The 24,858-nt window shown below is 45.3% G+C and overlaps 1 protein-coding gene across 2 annotated transcripts in view; it reads right to left on the bottom strand.

Annotated features, from left to right (window-relative positions):
- Positions 1-23,606, bottom strand: part of unc5b (unc-5 netrin receptor B) — a 44,403-nt gene extending 20,797 nt beyond the window's left edge. For both annotated transcript variants that reach the window (XM_076743784.1, XM_076743785.1), the window contains exon 1: positions 22,776-23,606. In XM_076743784.1, coding sequence (XP_076599899.1) covers positions 22,776-22,863 — 88 coding nt within the window. In that variant the 5' untranslated portion in view covers positions 22,864-23,606. The remainder of the gene's footprint in view (positions 1-22,775) is intronic.
- Between the last annotated feature and the right edge of the window lie 1,252 nt (positions 23,607-24,858).

Genomic DNA, 24,858 nt, shown 5'->3' with positions numbered 1-24,858 from the left:
GACTGCACAGCCATTAACTATGGTGCATACACTACAGTTACACACACACACACACACACACATATTGTCTGTAGTCCGTCTCTCCATCACTCTTTCTTTTGCCACCTCACTTCCTCCATTTGGAAGTCTTGTTGAAAATGTGTCCTTTGTCACCGTTTGTCTCACTGTGACTTTGTCTGTCTGTGTGTGTGTGTGTGTGTGTGTGTGTGTGTGTTTGCGTGCATGAATAGGTGAGCAGTACAGTGGGATGAGTGTTTGGAAGCTGGGGCCGTTTAAATGGCAGTAATTACATGAGAAGATGAGCTGCATTCCTTCCTGAGGGCAGGCTGATTACAGGCCTCTCCTCTCTGGGCCCCTGTAATTACCCACTCTACCCTGCCCCCCCATCCTCACCCCCATGCCTCACCCTCCATCCCACTGTACTTGCATCGGCTCTGCTCTGCCTCGCCGGGCTGCAGACGAGTTCGCCCCCCTCCTCCTGTCCTCTGATCCACCTCTCTCCCAACTTCTGCAACACTCCGCCTCCCATTCCCCTCACCAGGTCACTCTTGTGTCCTCTCTCATTGCTCCTCGAACTGATTGCTACACGCACACAGACTCACACTTAGAGACCACTCAGAGGACAAATAGCAGCTGTGGCATCATGCACAAAGTGCACACTGCCTTAATTTTCTTGTATCTTTGTATCTTGTATCTTTTCTTTGAATTCCTAAAACAGGAGACAGGATTCTGCATTATTGATGTCACAATAAGAGTCATATTTGTCGGTTCTTGATGTTGACTACTTCTACTCCTACTGGAGTTTTTCTTTATGTGTGTGTAAATGTATGCAGGCAGGGGGGTTGCTGTCAAATGGCATTCAATACTGATGGCCACTCCTGGAGACAAGACTTGACAACTCCTGCCTTACAGGTAAATCCCTGCTCACTCTTACCCCACTTTTTGTCTACCACACACACACACACACACACACAAACACACACACACACACACACACACGCACGCACACACACACAAACACACAAAGTAAGAATGGGGTTGCGCTCATGACCTCACACAAACACAAACCTCAACAAAACCAGTAAGTCCACCCCAGTTACCAGGGATTCCGGTAAGACTGGAGACACACAGACAGTCAAATTACATGTCCTGCCCCCAAACACCCTCAATTGTTGAACCAACCAACAGTCTGAGTCCCTGTTACCCTGTCATTTGTGTTCAAGCACATATTCGGTGTGGAACTCATTTACAGTTTGTCCATTAAAGCTCTCAGAATTCCTTTACACAAAACATTCGACTTCTTGTTGGAGATATTGCCTTGTGGTACCGTCACGTGACAAAGTCAGGGGGCATGAACTGTGATTGTGAGAAGAGTGGGCAAAAGGCGTCATAACATACGTGTTTTTCATTATTTGATATGACAACTATGGTTTCCTGGTGACAGGAAGATGACTGGATCAAACTTCCTGTACAAATCACATCGGACACCCTGAGCAGGTGATAACGAAGAAAGAGGAGAGTGTTGGTGTGGGGTTTTTTAAAGAGCTGGAGAGAGAGAGAGAGAGAGAGAGAGAGAGAGAGAGAGAGAGAGAGAGAACTAAAACATCACAAGGGAAGTCGGATGGATTAAAAATGAAAGGTCTTGATCTCTTCGAGCATTATGAAGACAGAGAGCAGGAGGATGGGAGACAGAAATAGTTGGGGAGAGAACTTTGGGGAAAGGACAAGAAAATGGGAGTGATGGAGGGGTAAGTACAGGTAACCCAGCTAATGTAAGGTGATGATGGAGGGAGAGGGGGAGGAGGAGGGAGATTAATGACGAGGCTGTAAGCTTTGCTGTAAGTGGGCAGCCGTGCTAGAGGAGAAGTAAGGAAAGATAATGTGGATGGAAAGAAGAGGGGAGAAAGAGATGGAGAGAGACACAGAAACACTCCCTGGGTACAGATCAAGTGCAACTCTTGATTGGTCCGAGTGTGTGTGTGTGTGTGTGTGTGTGTGTGTATGTGTGAGTACTGTGGGCATTGGCTATGGTTGCCACGATTGCCAGTGCTATTAGAGATGCCTGCTGCTGTAATGTGTTGTGACAGGGGCTGATTCTTGTGACTAACTGCTTTGGCAGGAGAGCTCCTCTGTCATGCTAATGAACAGATGAGGAGATGAGCTGGATTGACAGCGGATGGACGGACCGCACACATGACTTCCCATACACTCATGCACAGATGCAAAGGGTTAGACGGCATATACGAAGACAGAGCAGACCTCGCCGTAATGAATGCGGACGGCACATGACACACTGATGCAGACATCCCCACTCACAAATGACTAGTTACCAAGTCAGTGCGACAGAGGTGACAACACATGGACAAAAAAAACCCCCCAACACATGTGCATGCACAGACGCATGATCAAATCCCACACAAACACGGCAGGGTTGGCGTCACTCTGTTCCTTCATTGCGTCCCCTTGCATCAGAGAAATCCCTAGATATGCAGTACACAACAAGCAACATGCTGTAGGCCAGCCTCTGTGTGTGTGTGTGTGTGTCTGTGTGTGTGTGTGTGTGAGAGAGCGAGAAAGAGGGAGAGAGAGAGGAAGCGTGAGCTTTGTACATTTGGCCAAAAAAATTGTGAAATGTACCGTTTAATGTGCGTTTGAAATGATGAAAGTGCATTATTATTATTCCTCAAACAGGCTACAAGCAAAAACATTTGCAAAACTTGAGGATTTGCAAAAATTAAATACTGACAATGATATCGAGTTGTTGGTTCATTTAATAGACAAGGCTCGGAAAGGACTGTTAACAAGAACCCTTTACAAACAAGCCTGATTTTAATGAGATATTCTAAACTAAAAATGAGAAAGATAGAGATAGAAATAGACAGATAGCGAGGCGAGACAGAGCGGTAGACAAGGCACAGGAAAGATTAGGGCACTAATAGGCAGAAAATCCATGTTGGAGGAGATAGATGACGAGAGGTGATGTGGCGATAGCAGAGGAGGACAAATGGAGAGGCAGAATATAGAGGTAAGATTCAATCTCCTCACCCTGCAGAATGTCGGGGTCTTGTAAGCAAAAGTAGTCCTGTGCAGAAGCTAATGGCTGTTTTATCCCTTTGATCTTTTTCCCTCACTCCCTTTATACCTCGCTTCATCATTCTCTCAAAATAAATTCCCCTCTCTGCCGCAACTCGGACACACTTGCTCAAATCAGGCCAAAGGAGAAAGAAGACATTTCCATCCAGACCTCATGTTTCAGCGAGCCAAATCTGGATCTACTCGGCAAGTTTGTTATCCCGTTTTGATTTTAAGTCACTATGGCTTACACTTTCAAAAACATGTTGCAATTTTCTCATAGTTATTGTGGTACTCTTTGTTTATCCAATCCAGCAGCAGGCAAAGAAAAAGAAAATCGAAACCCAGGGGAAGTCAAACGTCGGAAGGAAATGTGCAGTTGAAGAAAGGATGTGAAAAACACACAATTCTGTTTGACTGCCATGTAATCTCAGTGCAGTGCAGCGCCAAAATATATAAAGTAATAACTAAACCACAAGAAACTCGCAGACTATCACTTTAGGCAAGGCCAACTTTTCCATATCTGGGAATCTCAGCTGCTAACAGATTATGAAACAGTGAGAACTGATAATGCTGCATTGCACAAAGGGACGGGCAGCAATGCTGCAAAGTTATCTGCAACCTGGCCTGTGTGCATCTCCACTCTACAAATGTAAATCTTGTTATGTTTTAGGTCAAAATATTGGCTTCTTTCTCCTGTGTGATGAGTCAGCAATCTGCGCATCAATCATTCATGAGGCTCTGGTTCCTGCCTGATGTCAAAGTTTTTTGCTGCTCTTCACTGCAGCTACAGGAACGCGTCCTTGACCCGGGGACAGGATGGGGACCGGGCTGGAACGGAAAAGAGGACATCCCACGGCCTCGGGCCGGAACCAGTATGACTGGACTGGCAGGAATGGCGGTGATGGAGAGCAGTGATGAAGAGAGCATGACGAAAATCCCCTTGGCGCAGACAAATAAAATAGGCGGCTGCGAATGAGAGAGAAAACGTGCCTGTGTATGTGGGTATGAGCTGAAATGGGGAGAGATGGATGGATGGAAGGAGAGGCAGAGTGTCACCCGCCAGACGCCCAGGGCCAACACAGACTGATGGTGACACTGAGTGGCCAGAGTGTGTGACACTGTGACAATAATGATGAGAGACTCTTTCCCGATCTCTCTCAGGCTTCTTCTTCTCGTCTCCCCCTCTCCTCCCTGTGTTACCCCCCTGCAGCGGCCTGGTGCTTTGATCCACACCCTGACTGCGTTTCCTCCTCTGGCCTGGGTCAAATCGCATCGCCAAGCAAAGTCTCATGATCCTCCAAACCCCACTCATGTGGAACTCCTCTGAAGTCAGAAAAAAACTCCCCAAAGTTTTTCCATTGAAACAACATGTGAGATATTGTAGGACGTTTTTTGGGCTTGTGGTGAAGCAAAGGTGAGATACATCCATGTTGTGAGAAGACTGCCAGAAACAGAAGTGCAAGCAAGTTCCAGCACATTATCATTTATTCAACAAGACTAAGAGTCTACAGCCATGCTTGTGACTCTGTGAAGCTATACTGAGGCACAGCAGTGGTTGGAGCTAAATCAGCATGCTAACATGCTCACATTGACAATGCAAACATGCTGATGGCGAGCAGATAAGATGTTTACCACCTTCACCATCTGAGCATGCGAGTATGTCAGCATTTGCTCAGAAGCACTAACAACACAGTGCATTGGTTTTGCAGGTATTTGGTATTAACTATTGGGCACATTAAACATTTGAGCTGATGATGGGCTGAGATGTAAAAGTAGGGGGATCACCAAAGTTATTACAGTACCAAATTTCATAGAAATCCATTAATGGCTGTCAACACATATCATGGAAAGATATACATCTTGGTGCCACTAAAGGAAAAGTCAATGGATCTCTGGGGAACATGAACGTCTTCGCAAAATTTCATAACAATCCCATAGTTTTTGAAATATGTCAGTCTGGACCAAAGGGGCGGACAAACCAACTGGGCCTAGAAATCAAATGGATTGGCATGATCAAAAGTATAATTTGACATATTTCTGTCCCTTTACTCTGGATCTATGCCAGCGGAGAAGGGGGGCGCATGGCCGTGGCTCCAGTGGACAGCAGGACATTAACTCTCTGTCCCAGATCCTAATGGCAGTGGCCCACTGAACCTCTCAGCCCAGAGTCACGACTCCTCTGCGCTGCCTCCCAACAGCATTGTTTTGTTTACACTGTACATTTTTCTGACCTGTGCACTTGTGTATGTTTCCAGTGTGGTCCTTGGTGTGTGTGGCCCAGCTAGTCACTCAGTGCTCTCTCTCTCAGTCTCTCTCTTTGGCTTCACCCAGCAGAAGCCATGGCAGCAGTGCTGGTTAAGAGGTTTGTGTATCCCATTAGGATGATGAAGAGGCCTTTCATCAGTATACTCCCTCCGGCCAGGCGCTGACAGGAGCTTTACCTCGACAAGCCTCTCAAACACACCGCTCGACATGAGACAGCACCCAGCAAAGAGGTCCGCAGGCGGTACACATACTCACTGACAAACACTCACTGCTTCTCCCACAACACACACACACAGACTGCGAGCAGAGAAAAAAAAAAGGGAGGACTGGGACCTTTTGCTGCTAACTTTTCACTTTCAATCTTATATCCATTTCTAACATTAGCCAATAGAGCTCAGTGTACAAGGAGGGGAGACAAGAGGAGGCTGGAGAGGAAGAAAAGTCTTGACTAATTCTGACTCGGTACTCTGATCTATTTTTAATCAGTGCCACAAGAGGACTAATAGTGTAACGGCCGTGCAGGGCTCTGTCCAGATGGGCAAAGTAATTTTTCAGGTGGGGGAGAGCGGGAGGAGGAAGACAGACTGTGAGGACAGAAGAGGAAAAAAGAGACAGGAATAGAGAGGAAGACGACAAAGATGAAGAGAGAGTACAAGCGAAAGAGGAAAAGAGGGAGTGAGAGAGACAGAGATTGATAAAGACAGAGCGGGAGAGAGAAGTGGAGACAGGGAAGCCACAGGAGCCGAGATGACCTGGATTCATAGGACCAGTATTGATTACTTGAGGATGAAAAGCTGAAGAAAGCGTTCTGTTTAGAGACTAGATAAATTAAGTCACACGCAGAGACCTGGAAAGACAGAACTGGGTGAACAAACAAAAAGCACACATCCTGAGTTTTTCTAGTCTAACTATTGTAGCTGCTTTGCCTTAAATCTGACAAGGTGGAAGCAAGTCAGCTGCTAAATCCATTGCTACGCTGGATAATACAGTCTGACAGATAAAGCAGTGTGACAAGTGCGGGTCCAAACTGTTTGTGTGTAGATTGAATGTACACACAAACAGCCTTAACAAGAGCACGTATATAGCATATGGGAGGCTACATGATCTCATTAGATTTTCCTCTGCGTGGGATTTATGGGGCAATCTATGGGATGTGTATAGATGATGTATGGGGGTTTGAAACCACACAGACAAACAACATTTAGGCCCATCTCCTATTTGTAGTCTGGATTACTCTGCTTCATGTAGATTAACTTTGTATAATCGCTTTGAAAATTCTGAGCTTAAAGCGCTGACGACACCCAAAGATGCACCATGAAAGACTCACAGCACAATAAAATGAATCGCAGGTAGCACACATACTCCTGCCAACCAGAACGCTCTCCTCAGCTCCACAAACGCAAGCTTTCATACACAGAGCCTGACAGTACCAGCGCTTACGCGTCTATCCATTTCACAATCTGCAAAGACCATAGCTGCACTGGGAAATTAAGAAAATTTCATAGGGCAGAAGTCATGAGAAATCATACCTAGTGCTGTAAGGCCGTCAGTAAATCACCATAATGACCCACAGCAATTAATGTTCAGTGAGCAAAATGATTTTCACACTACACTTGCATTAACAGATTTTTTTTGGGTCATTTGGGGGCAGTGGAAAGCTGTAAGCACAACACTGACATGTCATCACCCTTTAAGTTCATATGGCACATTTAGCATACATTGAGCAACATTAGCATTATTTGGAGTCACTTCTCTGTCAACCTGACCGATTTAAGTTGAAAATTCACTCTATTTTAGCTCTGGTTTGGTCTCCATCTAACCTGACGTGCCACATGGTTTGTTACACAGAACCATCTCAGAAGTTGTCAGTGGATATTGTTTGTCTGTCCATCACTGTCTACCACAGGCTGATTTCAACCAATCAGATGAGCAAACCACATGACTCAGGAGGACAGCAAAAGTCTCACTGAAGCCAGTCAGGAGAAGAAATACTCTTCAGTTCTGATATAGCATTGTTGTTGTTGAATGACCAGTCGTTTCTCTCACTGTCGCCACACCTGAACCACACCTGTAGCTGCCAGTAGTTCCTCCTGGGATGCTGACTGGTCCGGTCAAATTCTCATCATTTGATTTTTACTGTTTACTGCTTTACTCAACAAAAACTTAAGACAGTTTAGTCAAGTTTTTCTCAGTGGAACTTACATTTTTTTTTGTTATCCATTTTTAATTCTCATGTCTTCTAAGCATGTTGAGACTGCAGCTGTCACCATCTTTGTCGTGTACAGTTACCATAGTTACAGGTGTTATTATTCTTATTATCCTCAATACTTCTTGTAAGGCTAGTTGAAAAGGCCCTGTTTACTTGTTCGCACACACAGTGTCCATGTCACTCTGCTCTGCAGTAACACAACAGCCTGACTCCTCAGCAAACCCAGTTGTAATTTTCAAACTCTCTGATGCTCCTGCTGCTCACCCTCCATTAGCATTACTGCAACTACCTGTGCTCTCCACGGCAGAGCAGTCATTCAGGAGCTGTATTCACTCGCTGCTTCACTAAAATGCTCTTCATTGTCTGAGTTTAGTTTGAGAGCAAAAGCTAATGGATAACACAGTGATGTTCCTAGATATTCCTAGAGGAAGGCCATAATCCTGCAACTTAATGTTATTAGATCCTTTTGAGTAACATAAATCATAGCTGAAAAAAAATGTTACATCCACAGCACCGTTTTACATTAGCTTAACTTTTCAGAAATGTTGATGTCTGCATATGTTTCTCAGCTGTTTTCTTGCTGCTTCTTGTAAAATCAGTGACCAATTAACACTTGGAACTATGAGTGACCCCTTTACACACTGTCCTTTGTTTGATTGTTTATGCAAAAAAAAGAGTTCAAAGTGTGCAGATGCTGTTACCTGAGGTGTCTTTCCCTAATACTGAGCAGCAGTGCAGGCCTTGAGTGGCCACACTGTGCTGGAAGCCATAAAAATTGAACTGCTTGACCCTCATATGGCTGCAGTCACTAAGGTTATTTGTGAAGCACAATGGCAGGCTGCCGACATAAAGGTGTTCATATCTTTCCTACAATTTACAATCTATTCAGCATGACTGACTTCACAACTTCCATTTTCCACAACAAAAAAGAACCAGCTTTCAGTGCAGGTGTGAGTGTGTGCAGTGAGTGTAGAGGATGTGTTGGAGAACACACAGGTGAGTGGTGTTTGTGTCTGACCGGATTACAGAAACTATGTGAGATGCACAATGCTACTCTGCTGTGTACTATGTATAACTACATCATATGCACAACAATACTGGCTGGAGCTCTTTGAGTAGTTAACATGCTAGCGCCAGAGCAAAAAGCAAACAGCAAATGATCGATGTGAATGAAATGAGACTCTGTGTGTGCAGCTTCTCTGCAAATACACAAAATTCATGCCAGACACCACAGCTTTATCAACTCTTCAGCATACTGACGTTAGTTAATAACATTTGGTATTCATGTTGAGGTTTCTGTCATTTCTCACACTAGTGTCCTCATAACATCAACATTTAACGCTGCAAATTATCCATTATCCACTACGCTGATAAGAGAAGCACAGCTATGAGTGCTGAATGCACATGTCTCTCATTATTTGCCACAGTCTCGCCTTTATGTGACTCTCAACCTCACCTCTCACCCAGCACGCCAATTCCGCGTACACGTGTAGAAAAACAGCAGATCACAATCTCAATTTAATTACCCGACAGAGGCTCGGTACTGTGTTTTCTCCCCATGAAATATTATAGCTTGCATAACCAAACTATCAAAGTACTAAAAGTACAAGCGCTTAATATACAATACACTGTCTCCAATCATTTTAATGGCTGTGGAGACAGTAAAAGCGATCAGTGGAGCGAATAAAAAAGAAGGAAAGCAGGACAGAAAGAAACAGGGAAGCAAAGTGGACGGGGTGAAGTGAAGCTACCTGTGTACTTAATGGGTGTGAAGATGAAAAACAGAGAAAGTTAGCCGAGCAGAGGAGGCAATTTTGGATGGTGTGAAATTCATCACGCCATCTTGTCTTAGACTCATCATGTTCTGAGGTGGCCTATATAACAAGGTGTGGCGATCAATAGCATCCATTTACTGAAGTACAGCTCGTCTAATCATCTGGCGCTCTGCTGCCCACAGAAGGAGCTGCGACACACACCTGGGCCTCTGGAGGAGAGCAGAGTAATGAAATGTACACTGCAGGCCTGGTCTATCTTCAAGTTTCCAACAGCTAGCACAAACATGGCCCCCAGGCCTCGCCTCTCACTTCCTTCATCTCCTCCACCTCCACATATGAACAATAAAGCCAAGCTTCACCTCCTCTACCCTGCTTCTCACCATATTACGCACAAGCATGGCCCCATACGTTTGGCTAAAGTTGCATATCGTGTGGTCCATTAGGAATCTGAGGAGTGTGAAGCACAGAGACCAAAATATCCACAGCACTCTGTTTCTCTCTCCAACTCATTGACTGAGTGCCTCAGGGTAACATCACAATGAACACTCCTTGTCCCTGCTCCCCAGTGCAATTCTATAATTCATCTTAATTGAGAAAAACAAGCAAGCAAAGGGGAGGACTGGAAGGATGTAAAGTGCAGGTCATGTATTTCTGGGACTGAGGGACTAACTGTGTGTTTAGTGTCTGTGAAAGGTGAATGTAGGTGCTTACCTTTGCAAAAATGCATTCACCTTTCTCCTCTTCCTCTAATGAGGTTTAAAGCAAAGCAGTGACAAATCATGCCATTAAGAACAACATTTACAAAAAGAGTAGATGTTCATTTGGCACAAATGCCACAACAGCTAAATAAATTGATGCTATTGAGGCAATAAGAGAATTCGGCAAGAAAATGGAGAGAGAAACACTGAAAATTAAACCCTCTGTGCGACAAACATAATGGAGGACAGGGGATGTATTTTTATTTCCTGCACTCATTGTGTTTTTACACATATACTGTAATTTATTCAATGGTTGTCTGGTTCACATTCCAGAGCGCAGAGACAGAGGTAAAAGGCAGATGGTGTTTAAACACTATCTTGAAAATGCAGAGTAAACATGAGAGCTGAATATCAAATTGCTGAGAAACTTTCAGGCCAAGATGGCATCTCCAGCACAGATGGAACCCCAGCTTTAGCTGCACGCATGCAGACGCATACAGACGTTCGCTTCAGGTAATTAGCAGAGAATTCAGTCTTTTTGTTTTCTTTGTGGTTGTTGGAAGTTAAAAGCGAGCTCTAACTGGTTGGCAGAGGCAAATCTTGTGTTTCAGTATACAGTTTAACATTTATGAATAAGAACATCCCTCTGGTTCTAATGTAAGATCAGCACAGGATAAATGCATGAAAGTGGGATTTTCACTTCGGCTGCCACTATGCTAAATGTGGAGTCCCACAGTTCTATTTGAGAGTACATGTTTTTGGAATATGCAGTACTGTATCATTTGTGTTTGCTTTCACTTTTTCATCCACTTCCCAGAGCCTGTGCTATCTAGGGCAGTGGTCAGCAGTTTTAATCAATTTTCCAAACGCAGGAGCGCTACGGCAAGCAGGAAATCCCAGCAGGACAGTAGGGAATGGACATAGCAATAATAATAACACAAAATCTAATCTGAATTATGCTCTAAAGAGATTAGGTCAGAATAATCCCCAGAATAAACACAAATGGGGAGGAGGGGAAGGCTGCTTGTGATCAAATGCAGGGAGGGGAGCAGCGTTGTCTGCACGTAGATGTTTTTATTCCTGATGGTGGGATTTGTGTAAAGTTGTGTTTGATTTTGGGTGTAAAAGTGATGAGGGTGTTTATTTTGGGAAATGAGAGTATGTCTGAGGCTCAGAGAGCTGCTATTATTAAAGCAGAATAAAGTGCTTCCTATTGCCTCGTCAAACAAAGAGAGAAGCCCTCAGTGTGATGGATTCCCGAACGTTTTCAGTCACAAAGCCAAAGAGAGTAGCTTCATATCCAAGTGGGATCCAGGTTTCAGCCCAGTAAGTCAAAGACCCATTAAACACATTCTCCATTTTGGGTGTAAATGAAGTTTAAACTGCGCAAACATCTTGCGTTCCACAAGTCTCCTTCGAAAAAGAAAGATGTGAAAGAAGACAGAGTGAATTATAAGGCAGCGTGTCTGTGATATTGGTTCACCTATTTTTACTTGGAGACAGTAACAATTTTCTGAATGCACAGCCAAACTAACTACAAATTAACTAAATAACTACCTTAACATCACTGATTTCAGTACGGTTAGAAGTACAGGGCAAAGTTTTTGCCGATGCAGCAGTGTCACACTTATTCCTGTCGACGATGATCCCGAACTTTGTTAAGTAACAATTAAATCAATTGTTTAGTTTAATTTTGGCGCCTGTGACGAGTCCAGGAAGTCACCAAGTCTGACCAAGAAATTCAGCTCTAGCACACACACCCCTCATAAAACCACATCTTTTTCTTTCTGTATGGATCAAACAAACAAGATATCCAGAGATAGCAGTAGATGGATTTTTTAAACTTTGGACAGAGCCAGACTTGCTGTTCCCCTGATCTTTCGGTGTTCCAGCTTACAGATATGAGAGTGGTATTGGCCTCCTCCTCTAACTACTGGCAAGAAAGCGAATAAATGTATTCTCCAAAGTGTTTCTTGTATGCTAGCCACTGGAACCTAAATTGTACAGAATCAACATGTTTACAGCTTTTTTTTTTTTTTTTTTTTTTGTTGATTTGCTTGAATTACTGCAGGGTCTCTGCCGTGGCTCTCCCAGTGCTGACTCTGTGTGGTGAGGGTTCAGGGATCAGAGTGGACAGGGCCGGGTCAGACCTCGAGGTCACTCGCTGCCTTTCTGCTGAGCAGGCTATTGTCCAGCAGCTGCATGGCAGCACCACTCCAGGTCTATTCAGAGTCTATTCAGCAGCTTCAGCTAAGTGCAATAGAAGACCCCGGTCTATTGTCTGACGCCAAGTCTGTTTGAGCTGCACCAGAATGCTCACTTCATCTCCCAGTGAGTTCAGAGAAACAGTTAAGTCTCAACGAATGGGGGCGGATTTATACAAGTAAAAAGACACGTTACACACATTCAGGCCGACTTGAGCTCTCAAACAGAGAGCTGCTTGACCTCATGTGACCTTTGCAGAGTATCAAACCACACTGTATGACTTCTGCTTGGTTCCCTCAACACAACACTCACACACACACACACACACACACACACACACACACACACACACACACACACAGACACACACACACACACACACACACACACACACACACACACACACACAGGATTTAGATACAAACAGAGTAGAGGTGCTGAAGGATGAGGGAAAAAAGAAAAACCTCTTATTTCATACACTTGTCCACTAGATACATGACAAACCTCCTGAATGTCAACACCTATTTTTTTATTTGGTAAGCATGTTATATTAGCTACTTTTATTTGCATTTCTCTTCTGTTGTGCGTATGAAATAAGAAGCCATAAGAACATTATAATGCAAAAATGAATAACAAGAGATCGGTGGCATTGCTAGCAAGTTAGCTATTCCCAAAGCACTGGCTAAGTGTATGATCATGCACACAAAATGGCCATATCACACTCAGTAAAAAAGCCATCTGGAAGCATCAGCACTTCTATGAGCAGAATTAAGTCAGAGTGCAATGACTTTCTCGTTTAAAGTGCCTCCAAAGAGCCCCATTATTACCTTCCCAGAATGCAAATGTGCTTTGGGCCAATTAGAGGTTGAGCCAATACCAATGTAAGCCCATAAAAACCCGCCCTTCCATAATCATTCAGCAATATGACTCATGGGTAAGATTGGAACACCGGCCTGTAAATGTGTCATGATTATGACTCTGTGCTTAAAATGAATGGAGGAGCCGCGTATTTCATTCCCACGGAGCTGGAGCTGAGCCATGCATATGTTAGTGTCAGAGCATCTAATGAAATAAATAGACTTGTGATGGTACTTATTAGGCCCCCATAAGTGGCAGGTAAAGACAAGGGCCCAGTGGTGGATCAAAGGCAGTTAAATGTCTCTTTTTAGATCTCCACCTATCAAGAGGTATTTAGGGAGAGAGGGGGTTGCTTTTTTGTTTGTGGAGACAGACGCCCTCATCCAGGATCTCTCTGTGTAATTACACGCCACAGAAGACCTTCATTCCTCTCCTGTTCACAGAGAGAGATGAAAGACGAGAGAGACAGGGGCATGTAATCGCTCCTCTGACTGAAAGAGGGGGAGAAGAGGTGAGGGACACAGAGAATAGAAGGACAAAAGGATGGTGAGTGGTGGTGGGGTTTTAATAAACCTCCTCTGTCTCTTGTTTACAGAGTCTCTCCTACCTCTCCTGATTTCTCTCTCTCTCTCTCTATCACACACACACACACACACACACACACACACACACACACACCATCTTTGACTGAGGCTTTCATTATTCTCAGAGTTGCCTGTTCTCTGCCTCAAGACAGATGTGTAAATTGTTGTGCTAATGTAAGGCCCACTGCTGAGAGCTTTAGAGGGAAGGAGATTTACACACTCCACACCACTGTATAACTGTCACTCACAAACTCACACTCACAAGAGCATAAAGGAGGATGCCGTGAGCGACAGCATCTCCGCGCACACACTCAGCAGACCCTGCGTGCATATGCAGGCGTGCATGAACACACATAGACGGACACGCCGGTACTGACAGAGGCGTGGGCGGACGTTGACATGCACACGTAAATGTTCTATTTTCTTCTGCCATTCATACTCTCCAAGTCTAACAAAGGACTCCCTCACCTCATCACAAAGGGCTTAAGAGCAGCAGTGAAGTTCCAATCTGTCGCTGTTCCACTGTAAAACTCCAATATTTTTCCATTACAGGCTTTATTTACTCCAAAGGGCACAGGGGGCAAGACACCAGAAAGGCACCTGTTAATGATCTCCCTTTGCTTCTGAGGTTAAGATGAGGAGCTAATCTGAGGGATCTTTGTGTTGTTGTTGTAATATTTTGGCAGCATCTGCTGTTCGGAAACAGAAGGGAACTCATCACACAATTGGGACTGATGCGTGAAAAGGAGGATGATAGGTGACAAAAGTCATCAGGCAGGAAACAAACGCATGACGCAACAGTTTGGTCATTAATTTAGCATTTAAAGAACAACTGGGGGAATACAGATATCAAGCCTTCTCATCGAGAGTGACATGAACAGATTAACTCCACTCTCATATCTGTATGCTAAATGTGGAGCTACAGCAGGGTAGCATAGTTTATCAGAAATAGCCGGAACAGACCGGAAATAGCTAGCCTGGCTCTGTCCAACAGCAACAAAAACAATTAGTAGACCACATTACTAATCCTAATGATAATCAAGAGATTAAAACAATTATTACTGAGTATATTCGTACTGTTTTGAACTTTTTCCCCCTGAGTTTTCTAACTGCAGGTCACAACTCTGCCAAGTCTGCATGACACTGGGTGACTGACTACTCCTCTGTCTGTCTGTCTGTCTGATGGCACCTCTGAGGGGTTCCAAATAACCCATCTGCCCAGGAATTTGCCAGTCCTTCTGTCTGTCTGTCTGGCTCTCCACAGGTATGTCTATCTGTCCCTGCGTGATCCATGTTTCTTTTATTAAGCTGTGGAAGAGGAGGGCAGGGGATGGCTGCAGCGTGAAGGTTGAAGCTATAGACAGAGAGACACCACTCAGAGTTTAATGACCCACTATAACTATACCTATTCATCTCCCCCTGCAGAAGTGCCATGGAAATGGTCCTCTGCTGAAGGCACTGCATCATGCTAAATCATAAGTCTTGAGCTTGCACAGGTGTGATTACACGAAACATGTTCCTCCTGCTGCTTTTCATGTGACACAGACCACACAAGGAATATTTCAACACAAATTAACGTGGAGGCAGTTTGACATAATGACGTCAGAGAGCGCATAAACCAAAAAGTGTCAGCTGCTGCAACGCTTCCACATAAACCAATCAAGCAGAAACTTGGATCAATAGACATCTATACGGCTTTCCTCTGCTGGAGTGAGGTGCTTTCTCTACCTGCTGTACCTCCACACACATACACACACACACACACAGAAAAACACACACCACATCTTGTTGCTGAGAGGATTGGAGGCAAGTGAAGCTGAGCAACAGCAGCGGCAGAGCAGAGACACCCAGAGTTAATGAACCCTCACCAGTCAGCATGGCTGTCCATCTGCTTTCATAATCCCCATAAACAGCAGGCCATGGGTGCTGCCCAACCAGCTACAGACATACACACACACGCACGCACACACACACACACACACACACACACACACACACAGAGCATAGCATCATCCTAAATATCCTACATGAATGAGGGCTGCACGTGTGCTTTGTGTGTGCATGTGTGTGTGCAGGATTGGGTGTTGCAGGGGGAGGAGGGTGGGGAGGGAGCGCTGATGTGTCCATTATAATGCCTGCGAGCCTTAGTTCAGCTCACCAGCTAATCTAAGCGGAGTGGCGGGGAGAGGTGAGCGTGAGGTCGGCTGCTGAGCCCATCTGGTCAGCAGCAGGTAAGAGGCTTGAAACACACACGCCCGCTGACACACTTGATGCGCGTGTGAGCTCACACACTTAAATCTAACCTTAATTACATGCAGGTACATCTGCCACATTAGGCCAGACCTCGTCCCACTACTTCACACGTGGCACTCATTTAAAACGATTCCTAACTCTTCAGCGACGGAAGCCTGGTGGCATTCTGTAGCGTACGCCGCATACACCTGGCATTGTGAACGAACCAGGAGGATAAACCAGGTTTCCTCCTGTGCAATCAGAACTGCTGCCAGAGCGAGAGAGATGGGTGTGCGCGCGAGCTGTGTGCTGATTGAGACTGGGAGTGTGACCCCACTGTGACCCATGCAGAAAAGGGAGTAATACCTAAGTAATACAGCTGGCTTCCCATCAGCGCGCACCCATCCCACATACACACACTCACGCCAAACACGCAAACCGGGCCAACAGGAGGCTGTCAGCCCTTGATTAAGACCTGCATCCAAGACGAGAACAGAATCTTTTCTGTGTGTTTGGAGGCTCCCAGTCAAAGTCTCAAGAGGAGTAGTACGACTTAAGTCCTGGAGCTGAAGACGGGTGGAGGAATTAAAGGATGGATGAGGGCAGATCTCATTCTTTTCCTCTCCTCTTTGCTATGGTTGTGATCCAAGAGGGTCTGAGTAGAAACAGGGATTATTGCCCCTACTGTGCGTGTTTGTACATGTCTGCATATGTTTTGGGGATGAAGCCAGAAACTGCCTATAGCTGACATTTTCCTTTAGCACCATCTTTAAAGCTCCAAAGTGAGGAGAGGAGAGGAGAGGAGAGGAGAGGAGAGGAGAGGAGAGGGGAGAAGAGGACACACCGGGGAAGAAAAGGAAAGGAGACACGGGGAAAGGAAAGGAATGGAAAGGAAAGGAAGGAGGAGGAAAGGGAAGGAAAGGGGAAAAGGGAGGAGTGACGAGGATACGAAAAGAAGAGAACGTAAAGGACATGAAAGGTCTGGATGTGCCCTTATTGACCTCTGAATAAGTGCCAATCACCACTCCATTACTGACAGGGCCAATGAGCTTAAGAGACAAACATGGTGCTTTAACTCCATGTCAGTCACTACATTAAATAACACAGCAGCGCACTGTTGACATGCAGCCAATCACACAAAAACCCACCGAGCCCTCCCTCCTCCCCCGCCCCTCCCCCCCTACAAACACTCAGTGAGCATCGTTTGCCTTGATTTAAAACACAAGGGAGGAAAAAAAAAATGTAAGTTGTTTGAAAGTCCTGCTGTTGCCTAGCTGCCTGCCATGCAGACAGAAGGACGCAGGATCATTTCCGTTCCCTCTTTCAGCCGGAGATATGCGCACGAACGCTCAATACGCCCGTCTCTCCAGGGAGGTCTGTGTGTCATTCCCCTACTTTAGACACACCAGCTGCTCGGTGTGTGCGCCGCAGTGTTAAGAGCCCCTTCCCACCTTGCACAAGCCCCCAGTGGCACCCACATCCACTTATACACAGGCATGACAAAGCTCCCCTCGCTCCCCTCCTTTACCTACCCCATGACAACCCAAACACCCCCCACATTCATAAGTACCCTGAGGGCAGATGGGACCCTAATAAGCGTTACACTCATAGAAATGGGATTCTTCACAGTGCCTTCTAAAGAGCAATTCCCAAAGTCTGCCAGAGAGCTGGCTGGAAAAAAAAATGATGGAGTGAGAGAGATATTGATGACAGAGGTTGGTATATGTGAGACTATAAAGCTATAAATACGCCTGATGAGACTATCAAGAGACTGAAGGAAGAGGAAGGGGAAATGGGGACAAGTGAAGGCAATTTATTAATGTGGATGTAGGGGAATGTAGCTTTGTATGGCAAATTCATAAAAGGAAGTCAGAATAACACTAACTGCCGCTGCCTTCTCTAATGCAGCACATTTCCTCTCCTGATGGAAAGTGTATTATTTAACACTCTTTAAGCTGAATTTTCCTCCAAGTTCGCCAAGCCCACATGGCATGCTCAAATACAAACAGACACAAACACAAGCATTACAAACTGGCTGTGGTCTAAGCTCTGAGTGGACTTGGCTCAACTGGCTTCTGAAGACAAAAAAGCCTGTGCTAAGAAGATGAGGGGAATGTACGTGGCCTGAAAAACCTCCCTTTTTTAGATGAGGACACATGCAGAGCGCTGGACCACAGCACAGCCAATCAAGCGCCGATGCTGCCTCTGATCTATGGACCTCAGTGCAGTCACTTTTATCAAGTGTGTGTGTGTGTGTGTGTGTGTGTGTGTCTATCTTAGGGTAAGGGGTTGCTCAGGATCTGGCATAACCCCCCGTAGAGAATCCTGATCCTATTGGTCACGATGCTCAGAGTGCTGCTGAGATCTTAAATGAAAATTCCTGCACTCACTCACTCACTCCTCCCAAGTGACCCAGCAGGTCTTCTGCCATTTTACACATAAATGCTACCTCTTCATCAGAGGATATGGCTCCATTTTGCATATGTGTGTGTGTGTGTGTGGCTGGGTGGGTGGGTGCTCTACTTTTAATGTCAGATGTCACCGAGCATGTCTTAGCATATCAATCGACGAGAGAATCAGAGATTTTTTTAAGCTGAAACCAGCAGGTGTGATGTTTACCTGTGCATGACTGGTTATGCAACAGCTACATACCTCTAAAGAGACATGAGCGCACACACACACACACACACACACACACTTGCAAGTATAGTTCCTGTTGAAGTTGTGAATGAGTTCTGAGTGTGTGTGTCCTGCTGCTGCCCCCCTTTACCCCACACAAAGGGGCAGAAAAGGCTCTCTGGAGTCTCCTATTCATCTAAAGCACAATGGAACCCCACAGAGGTTTTCTTCCTGTTTCCCTGTCTGCCCCACCCATCTCCCCCCACAGGGCAGGATGGAGGGGCAGGGGGTACCCCGTCCTGCCGGCCCAGCAGCAACTCAGCTCCCATCTGCCACCGAAACTCTTCCTCCTCCACCCCCGATCCATCCATCCATCCATCCATCCATCCATCCATCCCCCCTCTCTCACTTCCGCCTCAACTTGTTTAACTCCACTTGCTGGCTTTTTGAAGACCTGTGCCAACATCTTTGTGTTTTATTTAGGAAATGAAATCACCTTCAAAAGTCACAGACAGAGTGAAATGAATTTTGTGATAACTATTAAAAAAAAACAGTTTGACCTTGGGAAAAGAACAGCTCGGTTAAAAACGTCCTCAAATTTCAAACATCAGTGGCTTTAAATGTTTGGATGAAACTGAAACATTCTTGCGTTTCAATCATGTTTTATGTGAAAGTACACAGGTAGCACAGACCATCTGGTGAGAGATAAACATTTTTAACCAGAACCCAAGCTCTCCATAAAATATTTAAATAACTTCACGTGGTGATAATTACCAACAACATTTCGGCCCACTTTTTAAATAACACAGAGTTTGAAAAACTTGGCAGGCTCAGCCATATTGATTAAATCTTTATAACCTCAGATTCTAAATACTTTGAGAGCATATTGTCTTTGCAGGAGAAAATAATGGCATGTGCTAAAAACTAGATTCATCTCAAGTCTGCCGATCTCTGCCCGAAACTTTCTTCTGCTGCTAATTCCTCTTTGCATTCTTTATAGTCAGCTCCCTCTTCCATTTACCTCGTTGCTTTCCCCTTCGACAGAGCCCTTGCTGTTTGCTGCAGATTTATGGTCCAGTCTAACATGCACAATATTGGCAAAGCATTAAACATGTCTACTCTTAATACTGTGAGCTCTCTCCATCGATAAGAGCCTTAATAAAAACATCCCCCTAGTGGATTTGTGTGTCTCTTTTTCACTTTCCACCCTCCGCCTTCCTCCTCAGTGATATCCTTCTCTCTTAACCACTGTTTCTTTTGCTGCTTTGCTAGTTTTAACCTGGTTCTGCTGCACATCACTCGCCTTCCTCTCATTCTTTTCCACCTATTTCACCCCCGACTCACCGCCTCATTCTCTGGCCTGTGCCAGAGGTTTAATGACGCTTGAATGCCACTGCTATGGAGTTTTCTTCTTTGCTCTTTTCTCATAAAGGATATTTAAAAGCCATGCCCTGAGATCAATCCATCTCAATGTGTCTCTCACAGATTCATTTCTCTTCCATCTCCTCTCTGTTTTTTCCTCCTCACTGTCAGATGGATGGCATTACCCTGTGTAACCCCTCTTGTTTAGTTCACACACATTCCCCTGCAACAACCACAGGCTGCAATTGGCACGTTCGCTCAAACCGCCACTCTTTTATCTAGTCTATAAATGCCTATTGGTACCCTAAAAACCTCCACTACCCCCTGCAGCCATCCGGGTCAGTTACGCCTATGAGAGCCAAGCAGCTGTTCCCCTCCCACTTTTTTCTCCTTTGCTGTCTCTGATGTCAAGAATTTGAGCATCATAAGCACATTTTAAATATTAACAAAGACCACTTTGCACGTATGAATAATACAGCAGAGAGGGCAGTGGCTAGCCAACGATCCCATCCCCTGCCGCCTGACGGCCATAAAACTAATGCACTGCTCCGGGACAGAATGTGGCCTGGTCTGGTCTGCCAGCAGGACTTGCCTGAGGAACTAGTTTGGCCCATGGCCTGGCCCAAAGAGAGCTGTCTGTCTGTTTATTTATCACAGTGCCCAACCACCTGTCCAAATCTCTGCAGATGCAACAGCCTGGCAGCACTTTTGTTATGACTACATGTTTCAGAGACACTTTAATCTAATCTGACATCTCAATCTGTTGAGCGTCTTTGAAGCCAAATCTGCTTTGGTGTTTGTTTGAGGTTAGCTTTGTTGTCACATTCTTTTCTTTTCATGCATCTAAAATTCATACTTTTAGCTGTCGGGAAATTACAGAGCTCTTCAGACCAAACCGATAGTTCAGCAGTCTTTTAACTCCCTCAAATGTCATATTAAAGAATGGGAGTCTTCTTGGAGCCCACACTGTTATTCGGGAGCAAGAGGATTCCCACACTAAACACCAATGAGACCGCACATCCAAGAAGAGTGTCACGATTCATCTAGCTCTCTATGGGAGTGTCTGACATGCTACGCTCCCTAACTCTGAACACTCGACTGCTCCTTTGCTACCCTCACGCTCGTTCTCCTCCTGTCTTGACCTCCCAGTCTGGACACTGGTCTACAGTGCCTCCCCCGAAAGCCTGATGTGTCACAAATAATGTGCAAACACACTTCCCGTATGTCGGCTTTCTAATTCTGATGAAGTCATGAATAATGACAGAGAGAGAGAGAGAGAGGCATTGGACAGCAGGGTAGTTACTCCAGACAAGTGTTCCAGGCAGTCTGGGTAATTAATGTGTATGTCAACACAGAAAAGAGGAGCACCGTAGCAGAAATGTGAGCTCAGCACATCGACAATGCAGGCAGAGACTGATACAGGAGGGATCTGAGGGGAGGCGGCAGAGGAAAGGTACACACACAATGGGAGAGAAGATAAATGCAATCTGTCCGTCCCATCATGCATTCTCTAAATATATCTCTGCCTCACTGTCTCCCAGACAGAAACTTTACTGGGGCACACTGAGCCACTGTCCCCTGGTGTCCCCCTCCTCCCGGCCCTTCACCCCTTCCAGGACCTCACTTCAATCCTCAACTGTTTATATCAACCTTTCTCATTTCTCATGCAAGGATTTCAGAGTGGTCCACAATTTTAATAAACGTAAGCTGCTTTTCTGCTCCGCCTGTTCAGGGAATAATACACACACAAGGACCTTGGGAGGATGTATGGCAGGGGGTTCTTACTGGCATTCAAAGAAATGGCCACGGACCTGGACAGACAGTCAGCGTGGCCTCCACAAGATTACTGCTGTCATTAAGTAGTAGCTAAAAAATGGACTTCTTCACCACAGATTTATTTCTTGGAGTGGTCTTTTAGCAAAGCTTGTCCATATTCTGTACTCATTGTTGTCCGCATTGTTCTTTTTTTTCCCCCGACCGTAAACTGAGCTTAATCCACAATCCACTAAACCCTCAGATTTCTGCCTTGTATTTCAATTTGATCAAGCAAAGGCAGGCGTGGAAAAGGTCCATGCCCGCCTTCCACTAGGCCACACTGAGTGAAATTGTTCATCTGACACTGGAGGTGGGCAGCGTCACCTTGGTGTCCAGGCCCTGTCCCATCACCTCACCCACACTGAACTGCCCTGTGAACCCAGTGATTTCATCTCCAGAAGAGCTTCTGCAGTCTTTGACGGCATTAACTCTGGCCAATCCACTGATCAAAGCCTGCTCTGTTCACACTGAAATACTGTCTAATGAAGTAATGATTAGAAGCGCAGAAATGTTTTATGATCAACTGGGTGTATTCGGTATTTCAAAAGCAACCCGTACATCCAAGCAAGTGTCACTTAATTTAGACGCTGTATCTCGCAATGAGAACAATAATTACAAGAATATTTTCCCCGAAGCACTTCAACTGCTCTATCTTACTTTTGACAAGGTTTTTCATCTTTCTTTTCGGAGAGGCCAAGAAGGCATGGAGCAAAACCTTAATTACTCCCTGCGCACCGGGGGAGTTTGATTTTTCCGCTCCAAGTAGAAAAGAGAGTTGTGAGCTCGGGTGAACTGTGAGGTTGCAGTTTGATGTGGGTTAAAAAAAAAAAAAAGTGCTGGTCAGCAGGCGACCCCCAGACCCCTGCACCGTTACAGGTGTATTATCAATTCAAAGGCATCAATTTTAAATTGGGCAAAAAGTGAGGATGGACACTTTTAGTAAAAAGCCTGAATTCCAAAATAAAAACAAACAAAAAACAAGCTGTGTGTGCGTGTGCGCACGTGTGCGATTCGTAAATGTTGCGCCGTGTCACATGTGTACAATATTTCCATACTGAGCTTTAATATCAAAACTTACCCGTGCCAGACACGACACTTCCCCCGACCAGGAGGAGAAGAACCAGAGGAGCGACTCCTTGGTCGCGCTGCATTCGAACAGAGAGCATCTTTTCCGGCTACGCCGTTGCGAAACGTCCCGGTTGTCCACGCAGCGTAACCTGCGGTGCTTTTGACACACCTAAGTAGCTCTTGTCCAGCAAAGTCTTTACCCCTGAAATATCTCTCAGGAAAGAGTGAAATGCCAGCCAGTCTCGTAATAAATGTCAAATGTCGCTGTCGTGGTAAATAGTTCTTGACTGTTGACGCAAACAGACTGCAACGCTCAAAACACATCCATCACCGAGCCGCTTGTGAATGGCAGAGAAAAAATTGAAAGGGTGTTATTTCCGTCCGTAATCAAAGTTTGAAGAGGTCCGTAGAGATCACACCCTGTGGACATAAAGGAACAATTTGCCGGGACTACTCCTGGTAGATTTCATTTCCAGCAGCACTTGAACCCCGCTTGACTAGGAGCCCTGCGCGCAGGGGTGCCACAAAAGTCACCAAAAAGTTTGATGCATTTCTGCTCTGAATGGACAGATGAAGTTGGATGAGAGAGTCCGGTTCCCGGCACAGAGAAACTTGCTTTGAGACCGTACCAAACAAGTACCACGGGGAGAGATACTGTCAAGACAGCCGCGTCCGCCGCAGACAGGACTGCCGCGTCTGTTCTGGGCCCCTGGGTGTCTTCTCTCGTCCCCGTCCGCAAGGTATAAACAAGAACACGGGGATCAGCGCTGGAGCACAATGCCAGCCTCCGGACTACCAGTCCCCGCCTGGCCAATCATATACCATCCTCCTCCTCTCAGACTGAAGGCTGAACAAGTGACGGTAAACTAGTGGCAAGCGAGGAGGAAATAGATGGGAGGGGAGAGATAGAAAACCCGGACCCTACAGCGCACAACCCAGCTCTGGATTCAGCAGCCACTGCACTGAGGTGTTTCTGCAGAGAAGTGAGGATGAGTTTGTGAATTTATTTCATTACAATCTATCTATCTATCTATCTATCTATCTATCTATCTATCTTGGCCATTTTATTTTCAAATCTAATTTTAAATGCAATAACGTAGACAATCACTTTTCTTTGCTGGCCCCCAACCTAATATGAATAATCTGCGGACAGCTATCCGGAGTCTATAAAAGAAGTCCAGCAGCACCGGTCTTGGTTTATGAGAGCGTATTATTGCCTGTCAATCCATCTCTGGGTCCTATTTTACTCCCGGTGGCCACAAGAGAGCACCCTTTCATAAATGAGCCAATGAGGACGACACCTGACTGGCTCCTCAGCACAACTCTTCATTAACAGAGCCGTTTCCTGTGTGACTGGATGGCTCTGATGGTGTTTGATTGGTGAATGGACACCACAGGAGCCATGATGAAGAGGTGAGCATTGCCTTGGCTGCTTATTTCCAAAGCAGTTGGAAGTACAACTCAGTTCAGCTTCCTGTTACAATTTGCGGGGTGGGGTGGGGGGGTTGAATATTGGCTAAATCCTTCCACTTTTTAGTTTCATTTTTTTTTTTTTGTAAGTTTTTGACAGCGGCAACTTCTCTGAAGTTCAAGTTTCTTTCGGTGGTCCTCTCCTTCGTTGTTCACTATTCAGGATGACGACTTTGTCAGTTTATTCCAAAGACATCGCTATAGCCTGAGAGGTCTGCGCCTATATTCACAGAATCTGGAGTTATGGCACATAACTAACGTTTTTCCTGGATCACTTATCACTTATGCACACTCACAGGTTCTCTGTTCTCATTAGCTGGGCAGGTGATGCTCAAATGGGTGACAAATGAAAGATCTGAACACATTAAAGGGGACATTACAAGTGCAAGCATACAGTGGGATGGTTTGATGAGTATGAAAATGATGCGAGCCATATGTTATGGTCTTCAGCAGTGTCAACCCCGTTGGGAGACTCTGAACATTGTGCCAGACATCTCTCTCCAGCGCCGCCATGAAAACACCAAACAATGGAATATCATTTGGAGGAATGCTGTTCCTCTCTCCAGCAGATATCTAGAGGGTCTAGGAGCACTGAGCATTGTTCTGGAAACCTTATGTTGTTT

Source organism: Chaetodon auriga, chromosome 11 (assembly GCF_051107435.1).
Source record: "Chaetodon auriga isolate fChaAug3 chromosome 11, fChaAug3.hap1, whole genome shotgun sequence".
In the NCBI taxonomy this organism is placed as follows: domain Eukaryota; kingdom Metazoa; phylum Chordata; class Actinopteri; order Chaetodontiformes; family Chaetodontidae; genus Chaetodon; species Chaetodon auriga.
This window is presented reverse-complemented; position numbering and strand designations above follow the sequence as displayed.